The 27,483-nt window shown below is 34.4% G+C and overlaps 1 protein-coding gene across 1 annotated transcript in view; it reads right to left on the bottom strand.

The window, feature by feature from the left end:
* Positions 1–27,483, bottom strand: part of mmd (disintegrin and metalloproteinase domain-containing protein mind-meld) — a 2,100,572-nt gene that overhangs the window by 185,175 nt on the left and 1,887,914 nt on the right. Inside the window, exon 25 of the mRNA XM_089595760.1 lies at positions 20,224–20,638. Coding sequence (XP_089451886.1) covers positions 20,224–20,638 — 415 coding nt within the window. The remainder of the gene's footprint in view (positions 1–20,223; positions 20,639–27,483) is intronic.

Below are 27,483 nucleotides of genomic sequence, written 5' to 3'. Positions count from 1 at the left end.
TTTGATAAGAGACTGGCTTAAAGTACTGCTCAAGCTATGGTTTGAAGTATAGCTCAAAGTATGGCTTAATGTCTGGCTGAATGTATGGCTCAAAGTCTAGCTAAATGTATCGGTAAATGTATGGCTTGGAGTATGGGTTAATGGATGGCTCAAAGTACAACTTAAAGTATGGCTCAAACTGTAGCTATATAAGTATGCCTAAGAGTACGGCTAAAAGTACAGTTCCAAAGTGGTGCGATGTCTAGCTAAGTGCATAACTTTAAGTATAGCTCAAAGATTATGACTTGAAGTTTGGCTCAAACTTGGTCTATACAAGTATGGCTTAAAGAATAACTCCATGTATGGCACGATGTATGTCTAAGCGTATGGCTTAAAATATCATACACAATTTTGATAGCAACTTGTACTAACTGTGAAATTCGTAATTTCAGCAGCTTTGACCATTAATTACTATTAAATTATTGCAGGATGACTGTGCTCATGTGAGTCAAGGGTAAGTAGGTTGAGCTTTGGTTGGCCATTTGGATCCCCAACTTGACGCATCCTCCTTGAACGTTAGAGAAATAAGACTCCTTGCACACAACGGTATTTACCCTTTCGTTCTTATAAAGTGCTCAAATGTAATTATAAAGGTTGGAGAGTGAGTGGAGAAGAGTGGTGAGTTTCTGTTGCATCTTCTAAGCAGATGTGAGACTTAGTTTAGAGATTAAGCTACTTGTTGAAAGCGTGCATTTCAAGCAAATGTAACACTAAGTTCGGTGACTAAGCTGTGTGAGAAAATCTCAAACGAACCAGACCACTGTCAACTCACCTAAAAAAGGAATCATGGAGGAACAAGAAAGAAAGGACCGTCGACTTGGGTTCTGACGTAAAAAGCAGAAGCCTAATTATTGTCATCGCCACGAGTGCTCACATACACATGTATGATTAGAATTATCGTTCTGGTCAACCTTCTAAAATCTTGTGAGTGCGTGCGCACAAGCAGCGGCTAACCAACTATCATAGAAGTAAGTTTAGTTGAGGAAACTATAAATTTTATAAACAATGTGAATGCTAATCTGAAACTATATTATTTATACAATTTGTAAAATTAACTACCTTCGGGTTTTATAAATTGATAAAGTTATCAGATACAACATAACTTTATTGTGAATTTAATTTACTTACTTAGTTTAAAAATATTCTGATTTGTAAATTGTATTAATTATTCCAAAATTTACAATCCCAATTAATAGAAACATATTTCTTACTTGATTACTAAGTTAAATATCAAGAAAATGTTAACTAAACAACGTATGACAAAGACCTTTACAAAGATGTGAGATAAAAACAAGTAAGATACGCTTTTACCGTTTGACATAAGACGTAAACTCAAACAGTTGGTCAACGCCAGCTAAGCGAACACCACTCCATACATAGTGCTTGATAAAACCTAACACCACAATGTTGAGTAAACGATTTCAAAGAAAACTTTACTGTTAGTAAAAGCAAATAAGGCCTTTGGGCCTACGGCTGCGTCCTGACGAACAAAAATTTATTCTATTTGTTTGTAATGGGAATCAAAAAATAAGGCCCTTTACTTATAGAAGTTTGGACGTACCACTTAATATATTATCGTCTTTATAGTTGCCGATAATTCTTTAATAACTTATTTTTCAGGCTGTGTATACGGGCTTGTTGAAAATTCGAACATACATGTGATTTACATATAAATTTTGCTTATTTTATGAAATTTGTCTTCTGGGAATTGTTTTTTTTTTTTTTTTTTATCACCTAGGGTGAACTTTATGAACTCAGTAACAAAAAAAAGAGTTGTTTTTTTTACTTGTTTTGCTTTCACATTTATATACAACTTTTTTAAAGTTATAAGAGATTCTAGCTGCGTAGGGAAAGGTTATAGTAAACGAAGATCTCATTCCAGCTGTTAAAGGTGTTTAAGCGTATGCGTTCGCAGCCACAATTGTATAATATACTATTGTTTTAATAGTTTAAGAGTATATACTCTGTTATCACATTCTGTGCAGAGTAGTATGTCATAAAATTGTACGTAGTTTCTTTCAACACATGTAAGAAAATAATTTAATTATTTGCTCTGTACTTGCACTCCTTAGCCTAAACCATAGTTTGCCACATAAAGTTAGTGTAGTGATTGTAAGAAATAAAAAGTCGTATAAAATAAGGTGTCGATGCTTTTTTGTTGCTGGTACTCTTCGAAAGTGGAAGCATTAGCTATTTATTTAGCTATAAATATTTCAATACATGTATCGTTATCATTTCTGTTACTTGGATTTAGAATCCCATAAACTGATATTTAAGAAGCATCTTGCACTGAAGTCAAACTGCAATGAAGATATTAAAAAGGTACAGTTCATAAAATGTATGAGTTTTTGCCCATTTCTCAATTATTTCACCTTCAAAAGAAAGTTAAAGTTGTGTAAATCTCAAATCTTGACCAAACACTAGATTGTTTAACTGTACATATTAATGGTACAATTCTTTAATACAGCTATTACAACGAAAATAATAAACATCACGTTACTTATCTTTTGAAGCACAAATTTATACATTTTATTAACTGCATTTTTGTAATGTCTCTACTTTTGTTTAGTATAAGTAAAAGATGCTTGTTCAACATCAATTAATGAGGATCTTTAACCAAATAATAGGAATTAGTAAGTTAATAGCATTGAAATGTTAATACCAGACTACTACTCTGACTTTACGTGCCATACTATGGTTAAGGATGAGGACTGCAATTACAGAGAAAAAAATTTAGTTGTATTAAAACTCTGCTTCACGATACCACACAAAAGTATGAGCTTTACTTTCTACACATACTCGCCTTTTCCATACGGTCAGATATTTGTTACGATTAGTTCTATCATGTTATTAAATTTAATAAAAGAATTTAATTTTACCATATCCACCTCATACTCGTTTACATTTTATACTGACACCTATGTTTGCCCTTCCGGCTGATGGTGGCGCCAGCGCTGATGCTACTAAGAAGAACATGAAGCACTACGTACAGTTATAGTCGAACCTATATGTCGAGTGCCGACTGTCGACAGTGCTGACTGCTGTTCTGCACTACACGCATACACACACATATATACACTTTCTCTCTCTCTCTCTCTCTCTCTCTATCATTCTGCAGTCAGCTGCTTCTGCTCTGCGCTGATATATATATACACGCCATGCTCCCCATTCTCCATAGTTTTCACTTAGCTAGCAGGCGTCGTGCACAGCATGTGTGTGTGTGTGTGTGTGTGCGCATGTATATTTAGCTGCCTGTAGGCGAATATGATATAGTATCTACATCTTTTGGTTGACAGCAGCGTAAACTCAGCACTTGTCAGTCGAAAGAGAGAGAGAGAGAACGGTATTAGTATATGTATATAGGCTTGACAGAAAAAGCGTTTGGCTTCGAAAATTTTCACATAATCAATCCATTTAGTCTTAAACCACTATAAGTGTATGTTTTGGAGAGTTTTTTTGAGTAACTCTTACGAGTTACTCTTATGTCACTTACTAACAGACAAGTTTTGATCAGGTATATAAATCTAACCTTAAATTTTGTTTATATTTTGTTTTACAATCATTGAACTTACATCTTATGAAGACTATTGCACATTTATTTTGCTTGCTGATTTTATTAGTTGTAACTAAGGCTAAAATTAAAAATAAAACTGGATCTGAACAAATAAAAACAAAAGAAAGAAAAAAAAAATGGAAAAAATTCAACGCAAACCATTGGAATATGTGAGAAATAAGCAAACACAAAATATTGAAGCTATAAAAGAAGCAATGAATGCAGTTAAATGTGTTCAATCGATGAGAGAGGCAGCTAATAAGCTTGGCATGTCAAAAAGTACACTCCATACAAAATTCAAGTGTCTTACACTACTGCACTGTAAAAAAGGAGTTTCAACTGTACTCACCAATGCTAAGGAAGCTGAAATCGTTTATTAGATCATGTCTTGAGCAGAAATTGGGTTTCTAAAAAAAAAATTCTAGTTACCTGACCACGTGCAACAGTTTGTGACAAAAACTAAAAGAAAAAGTCTATTCAAAGACAATAGACCAAATTGAATATGGTACTCTAATTTTTTTAACAAACAACAAAATCTTAAGAATTACAACATCACAGAACTTTACCACCAGTAGAGATACACTGGATAAAACAGATATAATACAGTGATTTTGCTCAATTAAAAGTTACTTAAAAAAAAGAATTTGAGACCTATCAAAAATCAGATCGAACATCTAACATTGATTGATAATTTTTGGGATTTGAAATATATAAACAATTAAATCTAATATTGCTACGCATGCAATTACTTTGAGTAGACTTAAAATTAAATGTAATATGTATTGTAATAATAATGTAACACTGCTTCTTGACCTGAAAGCAAAAAAAGCGCCGTCACAGCGTTGCCAACTCACGATCACGTACGTCATCTTTGTCCCTCTTACCTCTTGGGTTTCTGCTCTTAAAAAAAGGAGATTTGCGTGGGAGTTCTCCCATTCTACGGCAAGAACTATTAAATTTACAAAAAAGAATAACTTTAACTACTTTTTTATTCAATCACTAAAACACTAATACACAGTATCTCTCTTCGCAATATACAACACAACGCCTGACCTTGTTCTCTGGACTGCGCTGCAGCGACTCCGCCTCACACCCGGCAACAACCCAGCTTTAGCTCGTCCTAGATCCACGCTAACGTACACACACTTACACTTCGTCCACAATCCCACACACTACTATATCCTCTCTCTCTCTGTTCTCCCTCTCTTGTCTAATATAAGATGCTACTCTCTCTCTCTTTTTCTTCCTCTCTCTCTGTTTCTCTTTTTATCTCTCAGCTTGGCTCTCTAGCTTTACACATGACAAAACACGTGAACAATGGCGACACTCCCAAGATGCACCTCGTGGTCTCTCGTTCACTTCGTCTCGTCAACCCACACACTACTTCTCTCTCTCTCTCTTTCTCTCTCTCCATATCTCTCTCTCTCACACTGTCTATGCTACACTTTCTCTCTCTAGCCTCACCTCCTGGTCAAATGTCCGCGAGTCTAACCCAGCGCGATATCGTTCGGGGTCCCCGAGCAGGCCATTCGTCCTACGGCTCCACTCTTTCTCTTCTTTCTCTCTCTTACCCTCTTCTTCTTGTCTTAGTGGCTTTCGTAGTTCTCAACTTGGGGACTTCGTTGACCTGGGAGAACACAGCAGCTGCTAGACTTCCGCTCACACACCTCTCTTCTCTCAACACTCTAGACACCTTCTTGAAAACTCTCTCAACTCTTGCCACGAAGACCCGCAAAATCACTGAAAGCTCTTGCTGCTCGCACTTAAGCGTAAAGCTCGAGGCTTGACTCCCAACTGACTCACGATCTTTCGCTCAAACAATGGCCGCTACCACTGCTGCTGCCACGTATTTCCTTTCGCAGTCACTCTTAATACAGCAGCTGCTGTGTCTCGGTAGTCGAGTTTGCATTTTCCTTGTCCTTTTCCACTAGCACTGCTGTGTCTCTGCATCTCAACTGGTTGTCCGTTGGCGCCCTCTGCTACTCCTCTCAGTGTATATACAGCTCCCAAAAAACAAAAAAATTCGGAGAAGATTAAACTTTCTGTTCTTTGTATATACGTTGTATCAGCGAGAGAATTTTGGAACACGAAGGCTATTTTGCCTTGTTATAGTATCTAAGAATAAAGATTAAAGGTTTAAGGTAATTCTAGTTGGTAACCTGACACGTTTTATTTTATTGTGGTATAAATTATTTATCTTTTGTGGTCGACAGGTAACTAATAGTCACGATAATCCTAGTAACTTTATTCTTTAAAATAATTATTGCATACCATACATTACAAAAGTTCGTATACCTTAGCTTGACGTATGTAAGAAATTTCACACTAACTTTTATTTACGTGTAACTAAAAAATTTTAATCCCTGCAGGTGTCTTGGGACTTCAAAAAAGACAAAAAGTTCTGCTGTGCACACATGCTTCAAAGGCAACTTACGTACGCCTATCAACCTAGGCAGTGAGACAGCTAGCCATCCTCTTTCTACGCTAGGCAGAGCACTGCCACTGTAGTACAGTAGCCATACTATACACACAATACAGAAGATGTCCACGTACCTAGTGCATGGTGAGGTCTGGTTACATCTTGAGGGGAAGATGATAGTAAAAATCTAATTTTCTAGAGTTGCTCTAGCTTACCAACTCAAAAATTCTCAATTTTCACATCTGGATTGCCCCCTTACATGCGTTATTGAAAAATAAGATAATTATGTTACTCGTATCGTTTGTTTGTATGTTCAGGGTTGAAACCATCATTTGTTTGGCCGTGTATGTAAGAATAGATGAAAGAAAGAACGTGAAAGAGGAAGAGAGATTATAAGATGAGAGTAACGACAACTGAGTCGAAGACAAGAAAGAGTGAGTAAGAAAGAGAGACAGTAACTTTTTTAAGTAGATCAGAGAGAGTTCGCGAGTATAAAAAGCAAGAGCAACCAGGGCAGAGTAGACAGAGAGAAAGATAGAGGATCAGTAGAGTATAGTTGCGTGCGATTGTAAACAGAGTGTAAGGATGTATACCATTATGAGACCAGAACAATCAGAAGCCTCTTATAGTCCAGGATGAGCAAGATGTAGTGGATCTGTTCTCTTGACTCGCTTGATGTGGGGTGAAGTCATGACAGTGGAGTCCAAGTGACAATGTCAAGCGTTGTGTAATGTATAGTGCATAGAGATACTGTGTACTAGTATTAAAGACTTGAATGTATACAGAGATAAAGGTATTTGCTGCTTTTAAGTTTATAGCTGTCTTTATAGAATGGAAGAACTACTGAGCGAGTCCTTTTTATTCAAGAAACGAGGCCCAAGATTTATAAAGGACAAAAGTGATGTATGAAAACGATATTTGTTGACGCTTCGTTGGCGCATCTTTTCATTTCTAGGTACAGAAACAGCGCTACAACTTTTTGTCCTGCTTTAATTAAGAAAAGTAGCTTTTTTTTTTCCTTTACAGATAAAGAAAAGTAGCAAAACTAATAAGGCTACAAAATTAGGCTATTGTAGGTGGCTTACTAAACCGGTATTATGATAAAGAGGGTAACTTGGTAAATTATCTGTAAAAATGAATGGTTAAAATTGTATAAAAAGTTAACAATATTCCTCTGATTAGCTTACCGTAGGTTATACCTTTATATATACAGCTATTGCCTACCACCGGTCTGATAGATTAAGTATCTAGATGTTTATTTTTACTACTACACTACAGTTTTATTTTATGTAAAACTTTTCATTTTTATTCTAAATTCTTCTTAAATTAAAGCTAATTTTTCAGTGTGAATATTTTAAGCTTAACTTTTGCGTCTGTTAGTTTCTGAATTTTAAAGTGTATTTGATTAACATTTTTAAGAAAGAATATTGCATTAGTTTTTCATTTTTAGTTAGCATCGGCCAGCGTGCATGCTCACAAGTCATGTTTGGTCTTAGTATAGCAGCTACGATGTGAAGACATAGATGGTTCATTTTCTATTTGATGCACATTAGTCACTACTTTCAAAGTTTTCTTAATAAGAATGGAAAAATTCTAAAAAAAATTAGGAAATAAATTATAAGTAGCAAAATTAACAATAGCTAACCAACATAACACTATCATTTAAATGAATTAAAACTCTCTAAAAACACTTTAAAAGTTTCTTTTATTTAAAATTAAGCTTATTGTAAAAGACTAACTGAATTAGAAAAAAATCTTCACAACAACCTTCTTTTACGTACAATAGTATGTATCTATGCGTGCGTACACCCCCACTGGCCTGGGTCTCAAAGGTAAGGGAATATAGTAGAAAAGTTATAAGGAAGGGAGAGCGAGGCAAAAGAGTGAAGGAAGATTAGCTAGAGATTTTAGAGCGAAAGGATCAGGCCCACGAGACTAGAATAGACGCACAACGTTCTGTGTATACAAAGAGTAGAAATATAGTATAAGTAAACCACAAGTCGCACTTTTATTTACTCCCACACCAAGAAACTCACGTAACAGTTGGTGCCAAAAGTGGTGTATAGACAAAATTTCTAATGATCTGTCTAGTATGCAGAAATCACTTAGTCTTGCAGAACAAAAAAAAAATTATTATTCTTATTAATCAACATGATGAAATAAGGAAGAAAAATATCGCTTATTGCAAGGTGAGAGAAAAGTGTTCAAAGTGCAAGATGGCCAATTCAGTGGTTCAAACATCACAAAAGTGCAAGATGGCCAATTCAGTGGTTCAAACATCACCATAGACAAAATCTAGAGAAAGTCGAGGAAAAGAACGAGAAATATTTGACAAAATTTATCAATACTGCTACCAGACCAGTACAAAAATAATAGAAGAAACTGCATATTAAGCTAGCGGATCAATTTACCAGAATACTAGCGGCAACTCCATTACGGCATCCAGAAGGATATGGAAAAAAAGAGCACACGATATGCCAAGCCTGGACAGCAGCCACAGATAAGCCACAGGATACATCACTTAGAAGTAAGAAACAACGAGAAAAAGCGAAGGCAGGTCAACTCACTGGAGGATCAAAGGCCAACTCATGGATAAATACAGGATTGTTATTATACTAATCATCGCGACAGAAATCTGTAAGGTAAATTTTTGTTGTTTTTTATATACTATACTCATAACCCTCAAGGTGAATACGTGCGAAAAAAGATAATTTTTTTTTATCGATATTATTACAACATCAGAGCATGCAAGGACATTGGTCGTAACATATAATTGCATGCACAAACATATACCTGATATACAAGTGATAAGCACCTGATACAACAATTTTTTAAAATTAATTAATCAATTAAAGGAGTAATTAACTGAAAGCCAAAACGGGAAGAAGGCTATTGACTAACGTTAATTAGGAGTGTGCATATCTATCGAGCGAACCTAAAATACACAATATTGAAAGCGTCTTACGATTAAACAAAAAAATATATGAACAAACAAGACAATCTACACACAAAAAAACTAGAAGTTAACATAATGACTTACGTAGAAGCAAACGATATAATGGTAGGAGGAGTACAGGAAGTTGAAAAGGGCACAGAAGTACATGAAATGTGGCCGAATAACACAGATGACGAAGGCGTGCAAAGTAACGTAGAAGATGACCCAGAAGCATGGGAATAGTGGCAGGAAGTCAGCAAGAAACAGAAACTTTTTACGATGAAAATGATAAGAAAATTAATGCCAAACATAAGACGTCGGCAGTTATCTCATAGACAAAACATAAGCGATAACAAAGCTGATGTGCCACCTCGTACAAAGACACATAGACCTCCCTTATATAGAAAATGAACTTCTCACGCTAAGCATGAAAACACTACGACTAACATGAATCAACCATTTACTAATCAACCTTGTGACAAAGTGCAGACCTACACGATATTATAAGAGTAGCAGTTATACAGGTTGCACAACACTATATAAATTAAACAGCACCTCCATTTACACAAACAAGACATCCACCGTTACGAAAGAATTGTGGAAAAACTATACTGCAACCAACACAAACGCGAATCCCAGTAGTTTGAGCCGAACAAGTAATCGGGAACAATAGCGTTACTCGTGATACAAGCCACGACAATGATGACTGGTATGGCACAACCTTACCCTGCAGAAGAGTTCAGGTTGGATTGGAAAATTAAAAATTACTTAAATTCCCAAGAACAGCTTACAGTAACCCCACATTACACGGGAAGTTTTGATAACGAGCGCCCAGCTTAGAACACGTTGTCATCACTAAGTTACTTAGGGACAAACGTGCCAATAATTGACAGCAATCCCGTTAAGTTATCTTTATTTGAACTAATGTAAAAATAGTTTCATGGACTGTAGGCCCTTTGTACCAAAGGTTTATTATAGGTTTACTATTAAATAAATTTAAAAACAAGGTTGTCGAATTTATACACGCCTAGCACAGTTTCCTCCGCAGACGAATTTTTAGAAGAACTAAAAAATAGATACAGCAGCATCGATAGCGTCAATATCGTATTAAAAAAATTAGAAGTAAACAAATTATACAGATTTAAATTAGTAGAAGAATACAGCAGCCGTGTGCAGAAAACGTACGATAGAATAATAACCTTATACGACTTGGACACGACACTACTTCCTAGTCGACTACAGGTGTTGAAAGAGAGCACTAAGAAAGAAGTAATAAAACAATACATGTGCGGGATACAAGCGCCTCATTACTACAAAGTAACATGTCTTAATCCAAAAACATTGAGCGAAGCTATTCTAGCCACTTTAAAAATGGAAAGCGATCCTAGCCTATGCAAAAAAATACCAGCACAAATTGAGGCTCAAGTATGCCTAGCAAGAACAGAGTCCAGAGATACAAATGAACATGTGCGCAACCACGAGCAGGTAGAAGTACGTGATACAACAGATAAAAAAAGAACAATCAGGGATTTCTAATTTTGCTCGTATTGCAATAAATACAGGGAACATGCTACAAAATTAGCGACGGGTGTGCGCAATACAATAACGATAACCTAAATTAGACACAAGGAAATTTAAACTACTTAAATAAAAATAATTACATCCTGCATACGAATTATCCAAACTACATCAACGATTATAGAAGGAACCCCTGTAATAACGCGAGTAGCAACACATATTATAACTACAACAGAAATGCTGGTTATTCAGAAAGTAACAATAATGGTTATAACAACTGTATCAGTAATTACAATAATCATAGAAATAATCAAAACTATAATAGAAATTATAAGAGGGGCTACAACTATCACGACAGAGGACTTTCGAAAAAATAAGACCATGCACCTGAGCAAGAAAAAAATAGTTGAGGTACAGAGCATTTGAACTCGCAGGATGCTAGTTGAGCTTCCAAAGCACCAAGTGGGCCTTGAGAACATAAAGAGAAATAGAGCGTTACAATAAGACAGAGGCAGCCAAAGAAGAGAAGAAGCCAATAAAGTAAAAAAAAAATATGAATTTGAGGTGAATTTAGTGAAAAATCATACAAGAATCAGTATACGAACAGAAAAGAAATTATAGTACCACTAGAAACAGACTTCAAGCAGGCTTCTCAAATGGCTGAAAATCTTCACGGAAAAAAAAGATGTTAAATAGTTATGACTAGAAGCCCTCTAACTGACAAAAAAAACATTAACAATAAAAACAACTTACCTCCCTGCAAGGTAAATATATCGATTTTTGGAAGCACACCATGATTAGTAATATTAAGCAGCAATTAGCTGCTGTTACATAGCGAAAAGTTTTACGCAGATACTGGTGCCGAAGTGTCAGTTATTAAGGAATGCTGTCACACTACAGACACGCGAATAGAGAGCAGCGGAAAAAATCTAATAATTGGTGTCACACATGAAGCACGCTGCACGTTAGAAATGACTAAAATACCTCTTAACAGTATCATAATTACTCTGTATGTAGTCTCAAACACCTTTCTGATGGATAAAGGAGGTATTATTGGCTAGGACACTTTTACATAATAGACTTATAAGTGCCAAAGAAAATTATTTAAAATAAAAAGGCATCAGAATCTCACTATTGGAACCAGATTATTTTTAAATTCCCACAAAGTCAAGGGAAATGATATTGAAGCGCATAAAAGATGAAAGCAGCTACATACAAATTGGCTGGGTCCTTCTACAAAATATAAAAGAGGAAATGTTATTCAGTTATTTTATAGGAGAAAATAAAAATTGTTAAATATATGTGGCGATAATGAATATAACAAATAAACAAATTCAGGTATCAATACCAAAAGTAAATATTTTTAAATGCGAAATCAGACAAGGGGCAAAACCATTTGGCATCGCTGACAACGATGTTGAATGTTTAAAGGGAGCCAGGATTGACCTGTTCAATATTAAAAACTCAGACGGAAATATAAAAGCCGATGAAGATACAAAAAAAGGAAGAGAATTAAGTAGTTAACATAGGGACAATTTTATTATCAATACTTAAAACCCTGGAGATAATAAAAAAATTGGATATAGCGGCATGAGTAAACAAAATAATAGTATCGTCCACCAAACGATAAAAAATGCTAGAGGGTTACAATAGACTTTCGGCTATTAAACAAGATAACAGTTGGTATGCGCCATCCGTTGCCATTCTAGAATAAAATTTAAGAAACCTTAGCAGCTGTGATATATAATAGTGGTTAATTTTAAAAGCGGGTCTTTTCAAGTGGAAGTTTACAAGAAGGATGCTCATAAGACAGCGTTCTCAGAATTGATGGACAGTAATAAAATGAGCGAATGCTGATGGAATGCATGGACTCCTCAAGCACATTTATGCAAATGATAACACTGGCTCTAGCGGGCTAACAAAAACGTGAGATAGAAGTATACATAGACGACATCATGGTATTTACAGAAAATTTGAAGCGACACAGGGTAATGTTCGAAAGGCTCTTAAAACGGTAAGCCGACGCAAACCTTATTCTACAACCTAAAAAATGCCATTTTTGTAAAAAGGAAGCTAAAGTGCTTAGACATATTATAGGCAACATTAAAATCAAAATAAATCCAGAAAAAATAAAAGCAGTAAAAAATTTTCCTAAACCAACAATTTTGAGGACATTAATATAATTTCTCGAGTAAACAAGGTACTATTGATGCCATAATAGCTCAGCTGCTCTCAGAAGTATCTACAAAAACAGCCAAATTTAAATAGGAGGAAGAACAAGAACAAGCGTTCATGAAAATCAAAGATACTCTGTGCAGCGAATTAGTACTTAAAGCTCCAGATATAAACGAAACCTTCATTGTAACAACCGCCGCTTTCGACTACGCCATCGAAGCAATTTAAAGCCTAGGAGAGATAGATTAAGATCACCTTTGTAAATACGAGTCAAGATGTTGAGATGACAGCGAATTATGATATCCAACGTACGATAAAAAATTGTTAGCAATAGTGCATGCCACAAAGCAATTCATACTATATTTGTTTCACGTATATTTACAGTCATAACAGACCACGAGCTGCTTATACACTTCCACACATCAAAGAAACAAGATTAAAGATTGACAAGACTGAAAGCGGAACTCTAGGTCAATGAATTCAATGTTGTCTATATACCTAGACAGAAAAATAGAACACTGGATGCTCTTTTTCGCAATCCAGTACTAAAAGAAGAAGAGGACATTTCAGAACTACCCTGCCAGTAGCTGTATGAGCTTGCAGAAAAACAGAAACGGGAAAATCAGAAAGACGTTAACGAGCCATCTACATGCATTCAAAAGATATGTACAAAGAGACAGAGAAACTTGATACGAAACAATCAGAAAGACATAGTAGGAACATCTGACTCAGATTAGTCATATGAAAAAGTAATTGAAAAGAAACTCAGGAAACTAAGAAAAAGTGAGCACTAATCAGGCACCAGCAGCTACAGTGAAAAAAATGCAGGAGTACAATAAGAGATAACGGAAAGAACAAAAGATACCATTGTAGCGGTAAACATCGAACAGGCGATTTTGTCCCAAGGGTCATTGGACAATAAGATAGCACGCATGCACAAAAAGACAAACATGGAAAAAGAAATAGAAGCAGTGAGTACGCTGTTTATTGTTGAGGGTATAGCTAAGAAAATACAACACAAAATTTCTAACGTCAATTGGATACACTGTATAGAAAAATCCCAGATTTTTCTGACACCGTTGAGCAACCGCGAAACTCACAGAAAATTATTATAGTGCATTGTGATACACTGACAGCAACGCACATAAATTCCGAGCCAGAAAATCATTCTGAATACTAATAGCATGGCAGAGCAAGGCTGCGACAAAAGCAGAAAAAGAGAAAGAGTGGGAAGCTAGAGAGGCATTAGAAGAAACAGTAGTAGCAAAAACACCTAATAGTGTAGAAAAAAAAGACAAAAGAAAAACGAAAAATAACGGGGGAGTACATCAATGAAGAGAGAGTAAGGCCAAAGACAGACTGTAGATAGACAAGTGGGGAACAAAAATAACCAAGCCAAGCTGAGCAGCACCAAACGGGTACACAATTAAACGACCACCAGACACACAAGAACCTGATGGCGTGAACAATAATTATAATAATAACGAGCGCCCAATTACAAATTCAAAATCTGTATTTAATAAATTAATCAATCGATTTTGACCAAAGGTCTTAGTTGATGTTGAAAAAAAAAAGATTATGGGAAAGCGATGATACACTGATAGTGATAAACGATGAAGAAGATGCAAATAAATTTTTGAAAGAGGAAAACAAAAACATCTGCAGCAAGGGGAGGAAAATTTTTAATTAGACGGGTACAGTGGAAAAGTATTAAGTATGTAGGACACGACTACTACATGACATACCTCAACGAGCCCCACAAGACAACTTAGACCCCATTCCATTTAAAAAAATGAAAAAAGTTGAGGATCACCTGTTCAGATATATTAACGAATAAGCGTTTTTTATTATAACCAACGAAATTCTTGGTACAGAGACCATTGACGCGCTGTACGAGAGGGGATTCATAAGCCCAGTAGTCATGAATAATGAGATAAATGTAGTCAGTGACGTTGTGTTGTCTAAAATAAGAAAAGTATGCGTTATTTGGATGCACACGAAAACTCACTTCGAAGATTTAGCACTAAGATCCGATGTAAAGAAATGTAAGACGGCCCTAAGATCACTGGTAATGGTAAACAAGTTAAGACAATAGGATTAGTAAGGGATTTAGCAGTACTAAATCTCAAGCAATGAAAACATGTACTCTACCAATTTGAGAAGATTCTTAAAGGCATAAAAGTAAGTGCTACGTTATACACAAATACATTGGTAGTGCCACCAGTAGATCAAAGATATACATTAAAAAAAAAATGCCAAGAATTAGCAGAAAAATATCACCACAACATTAACAAATCATGAAGCAAAATAACAAAAAATTTTTATTGGTAAAATGTGGGTCTGGACGCAAGGCAGTGCATACTTGGCTACTCATTATGACCAACGAAAAAGCTAGTACGAGTGAAAACGTAACAGGCCATGTTAATCACCAACACTCTGAGCATACTACTTGAAAAGAAATCGGTAGACTTCTATGGGCCAATAAACAGACAATCAGTGCACAACAATACACACATTTTACCAGTAGAGGATTGGCTAACCAAATACATAGTGCTGGCACCGGTTTGAAAATCTACGGTGGAGAAGACAGTAAGGACTCTAACGGAAAATATATGTCATACACGGAGACCCAGAAAAATTGTTATCTGACACGAGAAACACTTGATGAATATAACCATGGTGGAAGTTACCATACTATTTGAAATTGACAAAATTAGAAGCACAGCTTACCACCCCCAAATCAACGGTGTAATCGAGCGCATGCAGCACGTTCTGAAAAACTATTTAGGAGCATACGTCAGCCAGACTGAAAAATAGGACAAAGTATTACTGCTCTGCACACAAGCATACAACACGTCAGAATACGCAAGCACAGGATCACTCCCCATACGAGCTTGTATTTGGCCGACGTGCAAAACTTCCATCAAACTTCAAACAGCTGGAAAAGGACAGATAAACTGACATCTTCTAAAGCAAATAACAGAGAATTTCACCTATCTGAGAACGCTGGCAGTAATAAAATAGACACGAGAAAAGTTAAGATTAAAATGCTATAAGGATAAAAAGCTCAATGCTTGTGGCCATCAGACGAGCCACAAGAGAGCAACAAATTATACGAAAAAAAAGTATAATGACTGAAAACTGTGTAATCAACAGACATTTAGATAATCATGCCACCCTCTTCCAAAGTAACAATATTAATAAAATACATACAAAAAATTTTTGTCTTCTTTTCGTGGCTCTCGGATAAAACATTGACAAAAGCAGATAAACAAACGATAACGCCAAGGGCAAAAAAAAAAACTAAGAGACATGTATGCACAGTAATAAAGGTGAGGAGTTATAATAAAAACATATGAACCATATGGAAAAAAAACATCAAGCATACAAGACGAGGGCGTGATATTTTCTTACGAAAAATGGGATGACAAATACAAACAGTGAGAATAATAACAAGAATAATAATAGTAACAATAATTATAACGATAATAAGAAAGTAATGAACAAGTAGCGTTACCAAGACAAAATCGAGGTGCTTCAATCAACCAAAAATTATAAACCAAGAATAAATATAAGGAAAATTAGGCTGTTAGCATAGATTATGCAGGGTCAAACGGAAAAACAAAAAAAATCAAAAGATAGAGAGAAGTCCGGAAATAAAATCGATCAGATCTTAGGTAACGCAAATTTCCTGTTTATTATCAGCTAATACCATGATCCCCTGTAGCAATCACATCTGCGGTATTTTAAAACCACCCCCTTCTCCCTCAAAGATAACCTTAGAGCACCCCACTATTCCCAACAATTCTACAAAGATCTTTTTCTGGGCACGGACCTGGAGCAAATGAAAGTAATTCTCGTAACCTGACGGAGGACCATAGACTGCGCAATGAACTCCGTTAGCTGACACTAGTATCTGGGAGAAGACAAAACAAGCAACGCATTGAAGTCCACAAAAATAAAAAACAAATTTAACGGACTACCTAGACGCTAGGGTAACGTTAGAGTAATAAGCAGCAACGCTGCAGAATACAACACCAACGACTCCAGCTAAAATGAATCCGCCCAGCAACTCAGGGCACGGGACACACTAAAGACCCAGGGAAATTACGGTGGCAGCAAACCATCAGGATAATGCAGGAAAAAAAGATAGGAAAGCTGGTTAAGTAGTAACATACCTGGGCAAACATAGTGGCTACGCGAAATAAAGCGTAAAAATCGATGAAGAGCCGCAATACAAGCTAGCAAAGAGGGAGAGAAGAAAGTGAAAAACAATAATTGCAGTAAGTGGGTGTCAGCACTGTCAGATCATCGACATTAATAAGGCTCCATTGAAATTTTATTTTCATGCATGACACACAAAAATGAAAGGAAAGAAACGAAAAAATCTTACAAACACGAAATCAGACCAAACCAATGTAAGCCAATTCAGCCCCCAGCACAATATTGAAAACCTTTGTGGACTCACCTCTTTTAGAACGTAGTAGAAATTAAATATTTATTAAAATTAAATACTCTTTTTTAATTTCAAAAAATTTACTTATTTTATTACCAAACAGAATAAGAAAATACAATAGAAAAAACCACATACTAGAAAAAAATAACAAATAAGAAAAAAAACTGAGAAAAAACAATAACTACAAAGTAAGAAGAAAAGAAACAAATTTGGAAAAAAAACAAATAGGAAAAAAACAATAACGACCATGTAAGAAAAAAAAATAAGTTCCCAGCAACAAGGAAGCGCAGCCACAGTAAGAAAGCGAGAAATAGATATATGTATACTGCAAATCGTATGTCGCAAAATAAGATAGAAAAAATACATCTGTTAACAGAGTGCCATTTTCGCAGCTAAAAATAAGCACACAGTTTTTAAATAGTATAATGCATTGGGTCGCATCATATTTAAGTAAACCACCTTCCAGATACATATATATGCATAAGCGTAGATACAGAACAAGATAAACGTAGTTTAGAACGTACATGAAAAAGACACATAGCCATACGGCCAACCACTCTCTTTTCTCGCCCCTCACTCTCGCTACTGTGGATCTTAAAAAATTTATAAAACAAAAAATGTACCCTCGTAAAAAAAGTAGAATATACAAAATAAGAAAACATCAAGGTGACGCGTATCACCAAACAAGTGAATACGAGGTAGTGCAAATAGAAGGAGAGCTGTCAGACTGGACAAATTACGCGTAAATGGTGGCGGATTGCTTAGTTTCAAAAATGGGGAGGCCCTAATATTATTAAAATTTTTGAAAATAATTACAGGCACACGAAGCAGAAACAAAACCACAAAAGTGTGATTAACGACACCTCAACTAAAAGTTATTAAAGTTTGAAGTGATCATCTACAGAAAAGGTAGATAGGCATCAAAAGCAATTAAAGAAACAAATTTTAAAAAAAATTGTTTTGAAAATTTCTTGTTTTATAGAAATAAAAAGAAATATAGCTGTAATAATAATGCCTGTGATAAAATTAGCAATCAATTCTCATAACAGTACTAATAATACTAATAATCAGTTGAAGCACTACGTCCTCGATCCTTAACATTTAACATTTTTTGACAATAATTATAAAACACTTATGAGTCATAATTGCCAATACTGTTACCACCATAATAAAATAAATACGCAAAAAGTGAACAAAATTATAAATGTTTTGTAGTAAAAGTGTTTAAATATAGTAGCAAATGTATTTTGATCACTGAAATTTTTCTGGAGCACTATGTATCGTAAAAAATTGGTAGTTTATAATTAGTGAAATAAGATAAAAAAAAAAAAAAATTGTGTATAATAAGATTAACAATGGAAGTAGCTATATTTCAAATAATATTTATAGCATGACTAGCAATAAAAATATGACAATACTTATAACAATACTATCAACAAGTAAAGCCGTAAATTCTTTACCCTCGACATCCCTGACCAAAAATGACAAATAGTATAAAATCAACAACTTGATTAGTATGTAGCGATTAGTTACTACTTAATGTGAAAGAACTTGTTTTCACAAACCATAGAATAACACCTATACGTAAGTATATGCATAAGAAAACGAATAAAAAAAATTTTTTATAAATAACTATGTAACATAAGTATCAAAGTAAATTTGAAAACAACTTTTTTTCTGTATAAGGAAAGTGCGAAAACATATACAAACGTGTATGCACATGAGATATAGTAGACTAAATTAGTAGGAGAAACAAGAACATGGTGCTTGAAACCATTTTTCTTCCCCTAACTGGAAGTGATATACAACACAAATAATGAAACACGAATACTATTATATCACAAACATACAAATAAAGCAAAAAATCTTCAACAAGGACGTTGACGTCATGGCCTCGTACGAGTTACGTACAATAGTATATAGCTTTGCGTGTGTGCGCCCCTGCTGGCCTGGGCTTAAAAAGTAGGAAAATAGAGGAGAGAAGTAATAAGAAAGGAAAAGCGAAGCAAAGGAGTAAAAAGGGAAATCAGCCAGAGACTCGAGAACAAAAGGGCCAGGCCTGCGAGACTTAATACACGCACAACTTCCCCTTAATACAAAGAGTCCTAATAAAGTATAAGTTAACCACAAGTTACGCTTTTATTCATTCCTGCAATAAAAACTTACATAACAGTTAAAAACAGTTATGTTTATTAAAATTTATTCAATGATCTGAAAACCCGTATCAAGTTGTAGTGTAGAATAACTTTTTTCTCGAAAATACGTCTAGTAAAAATAATTCATATGCTCTTTGAATGAATGTGAGAAATTCATAAGATTTTTATATTATTGTATCAATACGAATGTTGAAGTAACAGAAGAAGTCGAGAGTGACACCCAGATCAGATAGCAGTCTAACTTTTAAAATGGGAGTAACAAAGACGTTGTAATTCAGTAGTGTAATGAATCTAGACTTAGTAATTAAGTGGATTCCACACTTCTCTCCATTATTTGTAAGACCACTATAAAAATACCAGAGAACCATAACATCGAGATTATATTACAGATTATAGATGCCTGTCGTTATGTTAATTTTACAGTAAAGCATAGTATTAATCTTATTAACTAAATAGGGTGGAGTAAGGATTGCTACTGGAAGATAGTTCATGGGCAGTGGAAATAATAATGCATCAGGGTAGAGAGGCAATAGACTTTTTCAAACTAGATCCAGATATTACGACCGTTAATGTTCTGATAGTTAGGAAAGAGACTAACCATCAAAGAATGGTGCAGTTGAGACCAAGTTTAGAGATCTTAATTATAATAATACTCTGAGGGAAACTGTAAGGCTGAGCAGAAGTAATAAAGTGACTGAATGTAAAAAAATTGGTGATAATATTCTTATACTTATGATGAATTTCCGTCATTCATTCCACATTTATCAATATTATTTATAAAAATATAATAACGTTTTAAATAACAAGATAATAGGTAACCATACTTTACCTGTAAGAAACCGTCAAATGTGGGAATAATAAAAAACACATTATATATGAATAGCAACTAACTAATACAAAATTTATGAAAATGAGTTTGATATCTTCTTAAAGATTTGAAAGTAGGTTTATAAATATTTTATATTTTCGTACCCTTGCGAAGATTCACTACCAACTGAAGAATCTATTCTGTAGTGGCGGTCTGTTTCATTTTCAGATGTTCTTATTTCGTCTGAGTCTATAGGACTTATGTGCCTGGTCGAATGATGTTCTAGTTGGCGTATAATATCTTCAAGAGTTCGAATGCGTATTGTACCACAAGTAGGAGGAATATTTTCATCATACTCTTCGTCATCTTGTAAATGTTCTAAATTATCTTGACTGCCCAAATTTTTTCTATAGGAACTATCGATAAATCTTCGATCATTTACAGAACTGCGCACTTCATCTTGATCTGAAAGATGACTACCACCAGTTGTACTAGCTAAATGAGCACTTCTTATCGCTTCTAAGATATCATCATGGTAGCCATTCAAGCTATTTAACGTGCGTTCAACGTCTGTTAGTACTTTATTTCCAGACGTTCCTATGAAGAAGACATATTTTTTTTTAATAATTTTACAATAACTTTTTTTGATAATTTCAGTCACATGGCAAAAAGCACTTTGTTGGCATTTAGAATGAAAAGTAAACAAAAGTTAGCAATTTATAAGTGACTCAAAAGTTTTTAATAATATTTCTCTAGACTTAAAATAATCCTAATTTAAGTTATGAAAGCATGTTACTGTAGCAATTTAACTATATCAGCTCACATCGCTATTGATGTATTCTGATAAATCTCATGATATTGACCTCTAGTGCAATTCTAAAACAGCGCCCCCACCCATCATCTCGAGAATGATTGGTTTTGACTTATCAAGTGTAATACCAGGTTTATTCAGGTGTGTAAGCCCTAACTATATATACATATTAATATCCTACGTTGTACTTTCTTTTTTTATGTAACACTAATCGTTGTCGGGTTGTTCGATAAAAGCACTGCTTTGGAGATGTGCCACAAGCAAATAAAGAAAGCATGAGAGAATCTAAGGTTTGTGTCGTAAAAATTGCTTATAAGTAAGGAAATTCAACTATACATATGCGTTTATATGTATATACATATTCATGTAATTATACACATACATATAAATATTCTTTTGTTTCAAAATACATAAAGATGCTTAAACATTAGCACAAATCAGAATTTTTTTTAGTACGAACTCAAACCTTGAAATATTCAGAGTGCGTAGTGAACTATCATAAAGGGCATCGTTTTTAAAAATTGTAGCTATAATATAGTAACACACCATAATCATCATGAAAGAAAGAAATCACTAAATTTTTACGACAAATTTGTCTTTTGAACCAAAGGCTACCGTAAAAAACATACTGATGATAGAAGAAGCTTTTTCTTTAACTGTACATACATCAGCAGTAAGTACAGTTTTTTAACATGGAATACAATCAAACATTTTTACACTCACAGTTAGAAAAAAGGAGAACTTTCGCAGAAAATATAAAATAAAACAGTTTCCCTTTGCTATCCATATATGTTTCTCTTCCTAAGCCTTTTTAATTTTTCAAATTTCAAAATATGTACAGAACTAATTAGAACTTTTGTTATTAGGAAGTTGGACCTTTTTCCATTTACATGTAACTAAAAGAATAATACTTCACTTTTACATAAATGCATACGGTAGAGAGATATGAAATACAATGTCCATTCTTACAGTTCAGCAATCGTACAAAGTAACGTTATTGCAGTCATTGAATACCATAACAACTTTTTTTGCATAATTAGAAAAAAATATTATAAAGGATTATTCATCAATTCTATGTATGTTTGTATGGTTCTAAAAATAAATGAGAGCTTAAGAGAAAAATAAGTCAATTAGTAAAATCAAACATTAAAAATGTCAATCACCGGTCAATTTTGTCTTTCATTTTGCATCACTGTTCACCCCAGTATGAAAGTTAACATTTTTCAAGCAATTAAAATATTATAATACCTTTTGTTTTGACACAGTTTTTTTGGAGGGCTTTTACTTACATAAATGTAGATTCTCGTAAGACATGCATGGCCTTATGGAAATAAAAATGCTTCCTTTTTTAATCAAACTTACACTTAACTTTTACTTTACTTTACTTATGCAAATAATATAAAAATATTTTTATCAAACTTCTTAAAAAAAAAGGATCAACAGAGACATTGTGGTAAATGAGTCTTAGTACAAAAACTTCTTAAGAAAGATCGTCTACTTCTAAATATTATAAAGTAAAAAAAATACAGACATATAGAATTTTAAACAAGTACTGCACGTCAAATAGAATAAACGTGATATAAATTCTAAAAATTAAATTATGAAATGAAAACCAAAGTCTCCTAATATTTCTATATTATAGAATTTTGAGAAATAGTAAAAAACTCTACATAAGAGTATAATCAGTACTACTTCTCTTATTGAGAATTTTATAATCTTGACAAAATACTTGCTATTAGCGGTAACAAAATACTTCTCTTATAACCTTTGTAGCTTTCACTTTAGGTTTGTAATATTCAGTCTCTAAAATTTAACAATTTTTTTTTAATTAAAAATAAAAATTTTTTTAACACGTCATGACGATTAATTAGGCTTGATACAAATTCTTTAACTTGACATTAGGCTTGTAAATATAAACCCTATATGCACACATACATGGGTCATTCTACTAAACACAGGGTATTTCACGTCTCAGTTAATTGTTATGTTGTGTAAATAGATATCGCTCTAGAAACATTGAAATATTCAAAAATTGCACACACCTAAGGGTAGAATAAAATTTAGATCATAAAGAAGCATTGCTTTAGTTTAAGGATGCAAATAAAAGGGCAAATTAGCGTTTGGGATTTGCGTCTATTTCAAAAATTTGCATTTTTGACATCGTGTAGAAGCACAATGAAGATTTTTTTTTTTTTAGGAACATGATCCGAAAATGATTCATGCAAACCACATTTTAACGCATGTCAGTTGATCAAAAAAATTGTGTCGAAGGCTAAAATGTTGTTAACTTTGCGGAATGGATATCCGATAAATTTAGCATTTCATCGAAAAATGTGCGAACTAATACATAAAATTTAAAGTAAGCGTTCAAACTTCAACATATTACATTATAAATAGGTAAAAAATAGTACATGTAGTGTTATAGGCTCGCAAATTTGAAATTTCTCTCTTCCCAAAATGACAACTAAGAACCCATACCGCTAAGGAATGTCATATAACTTTGCCAGAAGTGAGATCATTGACTGAAAAGGTAGTAGGGTAAAATATATCTACTTTTCCCACGACATAGATGTAGCAAAAAAGCTTAGCTTTCATTTGATGAGTTATAACATTGTTTTGTGAGAGCATTTATATGAGCCCGTCACGCTCCTTTTTCAAAAGGCTCTAACGATAAACAATGTTGTGTATGTTTTCAAGCATTCAGTTATTGACTCAGAAGATGGTGAATTAAAATAAAATGATTTTGTGCCTAATTTAAGTGCAAACGTAAAATTAACTTTGTATTCAGTGCATCACAATATCGATTTTTTAATGAATTCATGAAAGCTCGTAATGCTCCTTTTTTTAGAAAGTGCCCGTAACAGTTAATGTTTTTGTTTAATGTTGGATGAGTGACTGAGTAAGTAGATTATTTAAATGTTAATTAATTACAAAATTAGTGAGTACACAATATCAGCGTAGAAAAAAACTATTGATCACGGGACTCATGGAAGAAGTGAAGCTTTAATGAAGTTTTTGAAGAAGGAACTTCTGCTTTAGTTGTATAATTTTTTGGTAGTTGTTCGTTAAAATTATTTTTCTTTTAACAACAAAACTCAATAATGCTTATTTATCATTACATTTTGTTATTAAAACTGAAGACTTATTTTGGCTTACCATAGTAGTAACTATTGGCTTGTGGTTCGAAAAACAGCAAATATTAATCAATAACTTGACTTTACTCACATAACGAGTAAAGACAGCTTCAATGATTGTTTTATATTCAACAGTCGATTGCAATTTAATATAAATAACATTTAAATTGGATTTTCTTTTTAAAAATTAAATGATGCTACAGCAGCTTCGAAAAAAAAGTTTACATTAAAACTTTAACTTATTTCTATATCAATCTTATTATAATCTCTTACAAGTATTGTAGATCCCTCCTATGTATACAATAGTACTTGTTCGTGAATAAATTTAATCATTTTTTAACAAAAGTATTAGGTGATACATAAATAGCTACAATAATAATCTCTTTGTCTCTTTGCACAAGGCATTTACATTGACTAATTTCTCTTATTAGACTCTCATAAGCATTAGCACTTGTGTCTGGTATGCATAAATCTTACTATGAATAAAACTATTCAAATTTTCGTGCCATTTGGTAACTCATCGCACAGTTACATCTTTTTTTTTAGTTTTAATTTAAAAATTTTTACTTAACTCATTTTACGTTAGAGATTCTTAAATTCCATTTTACTTAAAAATTTTTGCACCAGTTTATTGATGTCACTCAATTTATAGCAAATTTTTGTTATGTTTTATATTAATTACGTATTATCATATATCAATGATTCAAAATCAAGTAATTTTAGTTATCCTAAGAAAAAAATGTTGGTACATTATCCCAGATTTAAATCTGGGACCTCCGCGTGTCAATCAGACATCTAGTTCCCTGCAGTATAGAGCTACTCTGATCTCGTTTCATAAATACAGTACATATACCCATAGAGATATTAGAATATTTCTGTATCTTACACCTCTACGGTTTTATAATTCTAATATTTCTATGACATATAGGCTTCAAGCATAAAAACCCCGAGTTCCAACTTTGCCTAAATAAGTTGTGAAAGAGATGTATATCCCTTCATTGCTTTCACCTGTAAGCTATATAGCCTGAGTTAGTTCTACTGAGTGTGCTCTATCTCTCTCACAAAATCTTGTCTAGCCATAAGTTAGTGCTGCTGTCTATGTACACAAAGCCTATACCGCAGCCACTTTACATATATGTATAGTTTACAGAAAGAGAGAAAGAGAAATAACGAGAAAGAGCGTGCGCTTTCTACTGCATACACGTATCATACGCTACACTTTACTATTCACTATCGAGAGAGCATGTGGTGGTGGAGAGACAAACAGGAACGAAATGAAAAAGAAGCCTCTTTTTCCTACTTTTGTCTAGCAAGGGCCCTACATAAGAAACTTCACTTTAACAAAGAAAAATTAATTTCACAACTTGACGTATACTTTATTAATATCTAAGCACACTTCGTCTCATAAGAGTCCCGTTTGGTTATAAGCACCGAACAGACACTATAGAAACTATGATTGATTATATTTGTAGAAACTGCTCTAATAAAAATCTATCTTGACAGCCACTTAGATGTTCTCGGATATATCTGTATGATGATGTAACTCTCAATTACATGAGAAATCAGTGCTGGGGGATCTTCGATTGGTAAATTAGAGAGCAATTGTGGAGGCATCAACAGTTTACACTAAGGTTGAGCTGTTTTCTAGCATATTGTTATCAGTACTTGATAGTCATTCTCCATTTCATGGTTTCAGGGCTTAGAGTAAGAGTACTTTTACTATGTATAAATGTACAAAGTTTCTCAATCATCAATGATATGAGGCATGGAGTGCTTACTGATGAAACCATGACCAGGCTGTAGCCTCTAAGTACAAATGTCCGCGAATTCTGGTAACGTTTTCTATACGCAATGCTAAATATACTTATTACCATGAGAGACTACTGAACTGTGAGTATTGAGACTTAAGCACTTATCGGTAACCTTAAGACTTTCTCGAAAAAAATTAACATCTTAAATTCTGGTTTTCCCAACTACCTTAAATAAGCATTTTCTTGGTACAGATGACTCCGCACAGCTGCGTGATATGCAACTTTCTGCGCATATTTCACCTGATGACCAATTTTATTTTGGGCTTATCAGCATTCCTAAACTTAGAGAGCTTCTTCTCACTCTAAAGTTGTGAATCCTGATGGTCTGTATCAACGTTTTACCAAACAGTGCATGCTTGTTATTTGGTTTGTACTCATTAATATATTTAATGCGTCATTAGAGACTAGCGTGCTTTCTGATTGCTGGATACTAGTTAGTAATAGTACGATAAACAACCAGAAAAAGATTAAAATGGCGTAGTTCGGAGCTTGTAGGAACCTCCATTCAGTGGATGGGTTGTCCGTTTAGCCTGTGCTTTACGTAAATGGCAATTCGATTGATTTTTTCCCGGAGCTAGTCATACTACGCGTCACTCTTTATAAGGGTCTATGTTTTAGAAAACAGTGCATGTCTATTTTAGCAAAGTGCTTTGGTGCTTTGTCTCAACTAAGGAGATGCGGTAACTTCTTGCCCAGAGACACAAGGTTGCTCATAGTAAAGTTTCAAGTTTTTCCACGTATGGAGTATTGTGCTACCCTTTTTTCGGATAGTTGCATGAGGTGAAACTCAAGCTTAGACAGTGTAGAAAAACAGCGTTACGTTTTATTAAGGGTACTCAGAAGCGGGATCACATATTACTAATTCACAAGAAATGTTATATTTTTAAATTTAAAAACACAATAAATTACATCATAATGTATCTGCTTGCCTTAGACGTCCATATGACTACTCCTGCATAAGAGGGCTGTATTGTCTCATTTTAGCAGCTGTCTACTGGATAACAGTAAGTCCAAAGACCCTTGTCTCAAAGATTCCTTACAGTAATGCTGTGATATTATATTACAGTAATCAAACTGTATGATTATTTAATTTACTCATTATGTCATAAGGCAAAATGGCTTTCATGTTCCAAAATGCTCTCGCTGATGTAACGTATATACAAGGAGCAGAAAGTCAACGCTTCCCAAATTTGATTGTTTTCCGGGAGCTGTATATACGCTGAGAGGAAGAGCAGAGGGCGCCAATGGACAAGCAGTTGAGATGCAGAGACACAGCAGCGCTAGCAGAAAAGGACAAGGAAAATGCGAACGCGACTACAGAGCCACAGCAGCTGCTCTGTTGAAAGTGACTGCGAGAGGAGATAAGTGGCAGCAGCAGTGACAGCCGATGTTGCTCGAGCGAGAGATCGTGAGTCAGTCGGGAGTCGAGCCTCGAGCTGTACGCTTAAGTTTTATCAGTGAGAGCCCTCGGTGATATTGCGGGTTTTCGTGGTGAAAGTTGAAAGAGAGAGTGAGAGAAAGAGAGAGAGATAGAGAGTTGAGAGAGTCTTCGAGGAGATACGTAGATTGTTGAGAGAAGAGAGGAGTGTGAGTGGAAATAAGGCTAGAAAGAAAGAGTGCAGCGTAGACAGTGCAAGAGAGAGAGAGAGAGAGAGAGAGAGAAGTAGT

The sequence above is a fragment of the Copidosoma floridanum genome, unplaced genomic scaffold (genome assembly GCF_036245765.1).
Source record: "Copidosoma floridanum isolate Cflo_tuat_1 unplaced genomic scaffold, Cflo_Japanese_pri ptg000027l, whole genome shotgun sequence".
Lineage (NCBI taxonomy): Eukaryota > Metazoa > Arthropoda > Insecta > Hymenoptera > Encyrtidae > Copidosoma > Copidosoma floridanum.
This window is presented reverse-complemented; position numbering and strand designations above follow the sequence as displayed.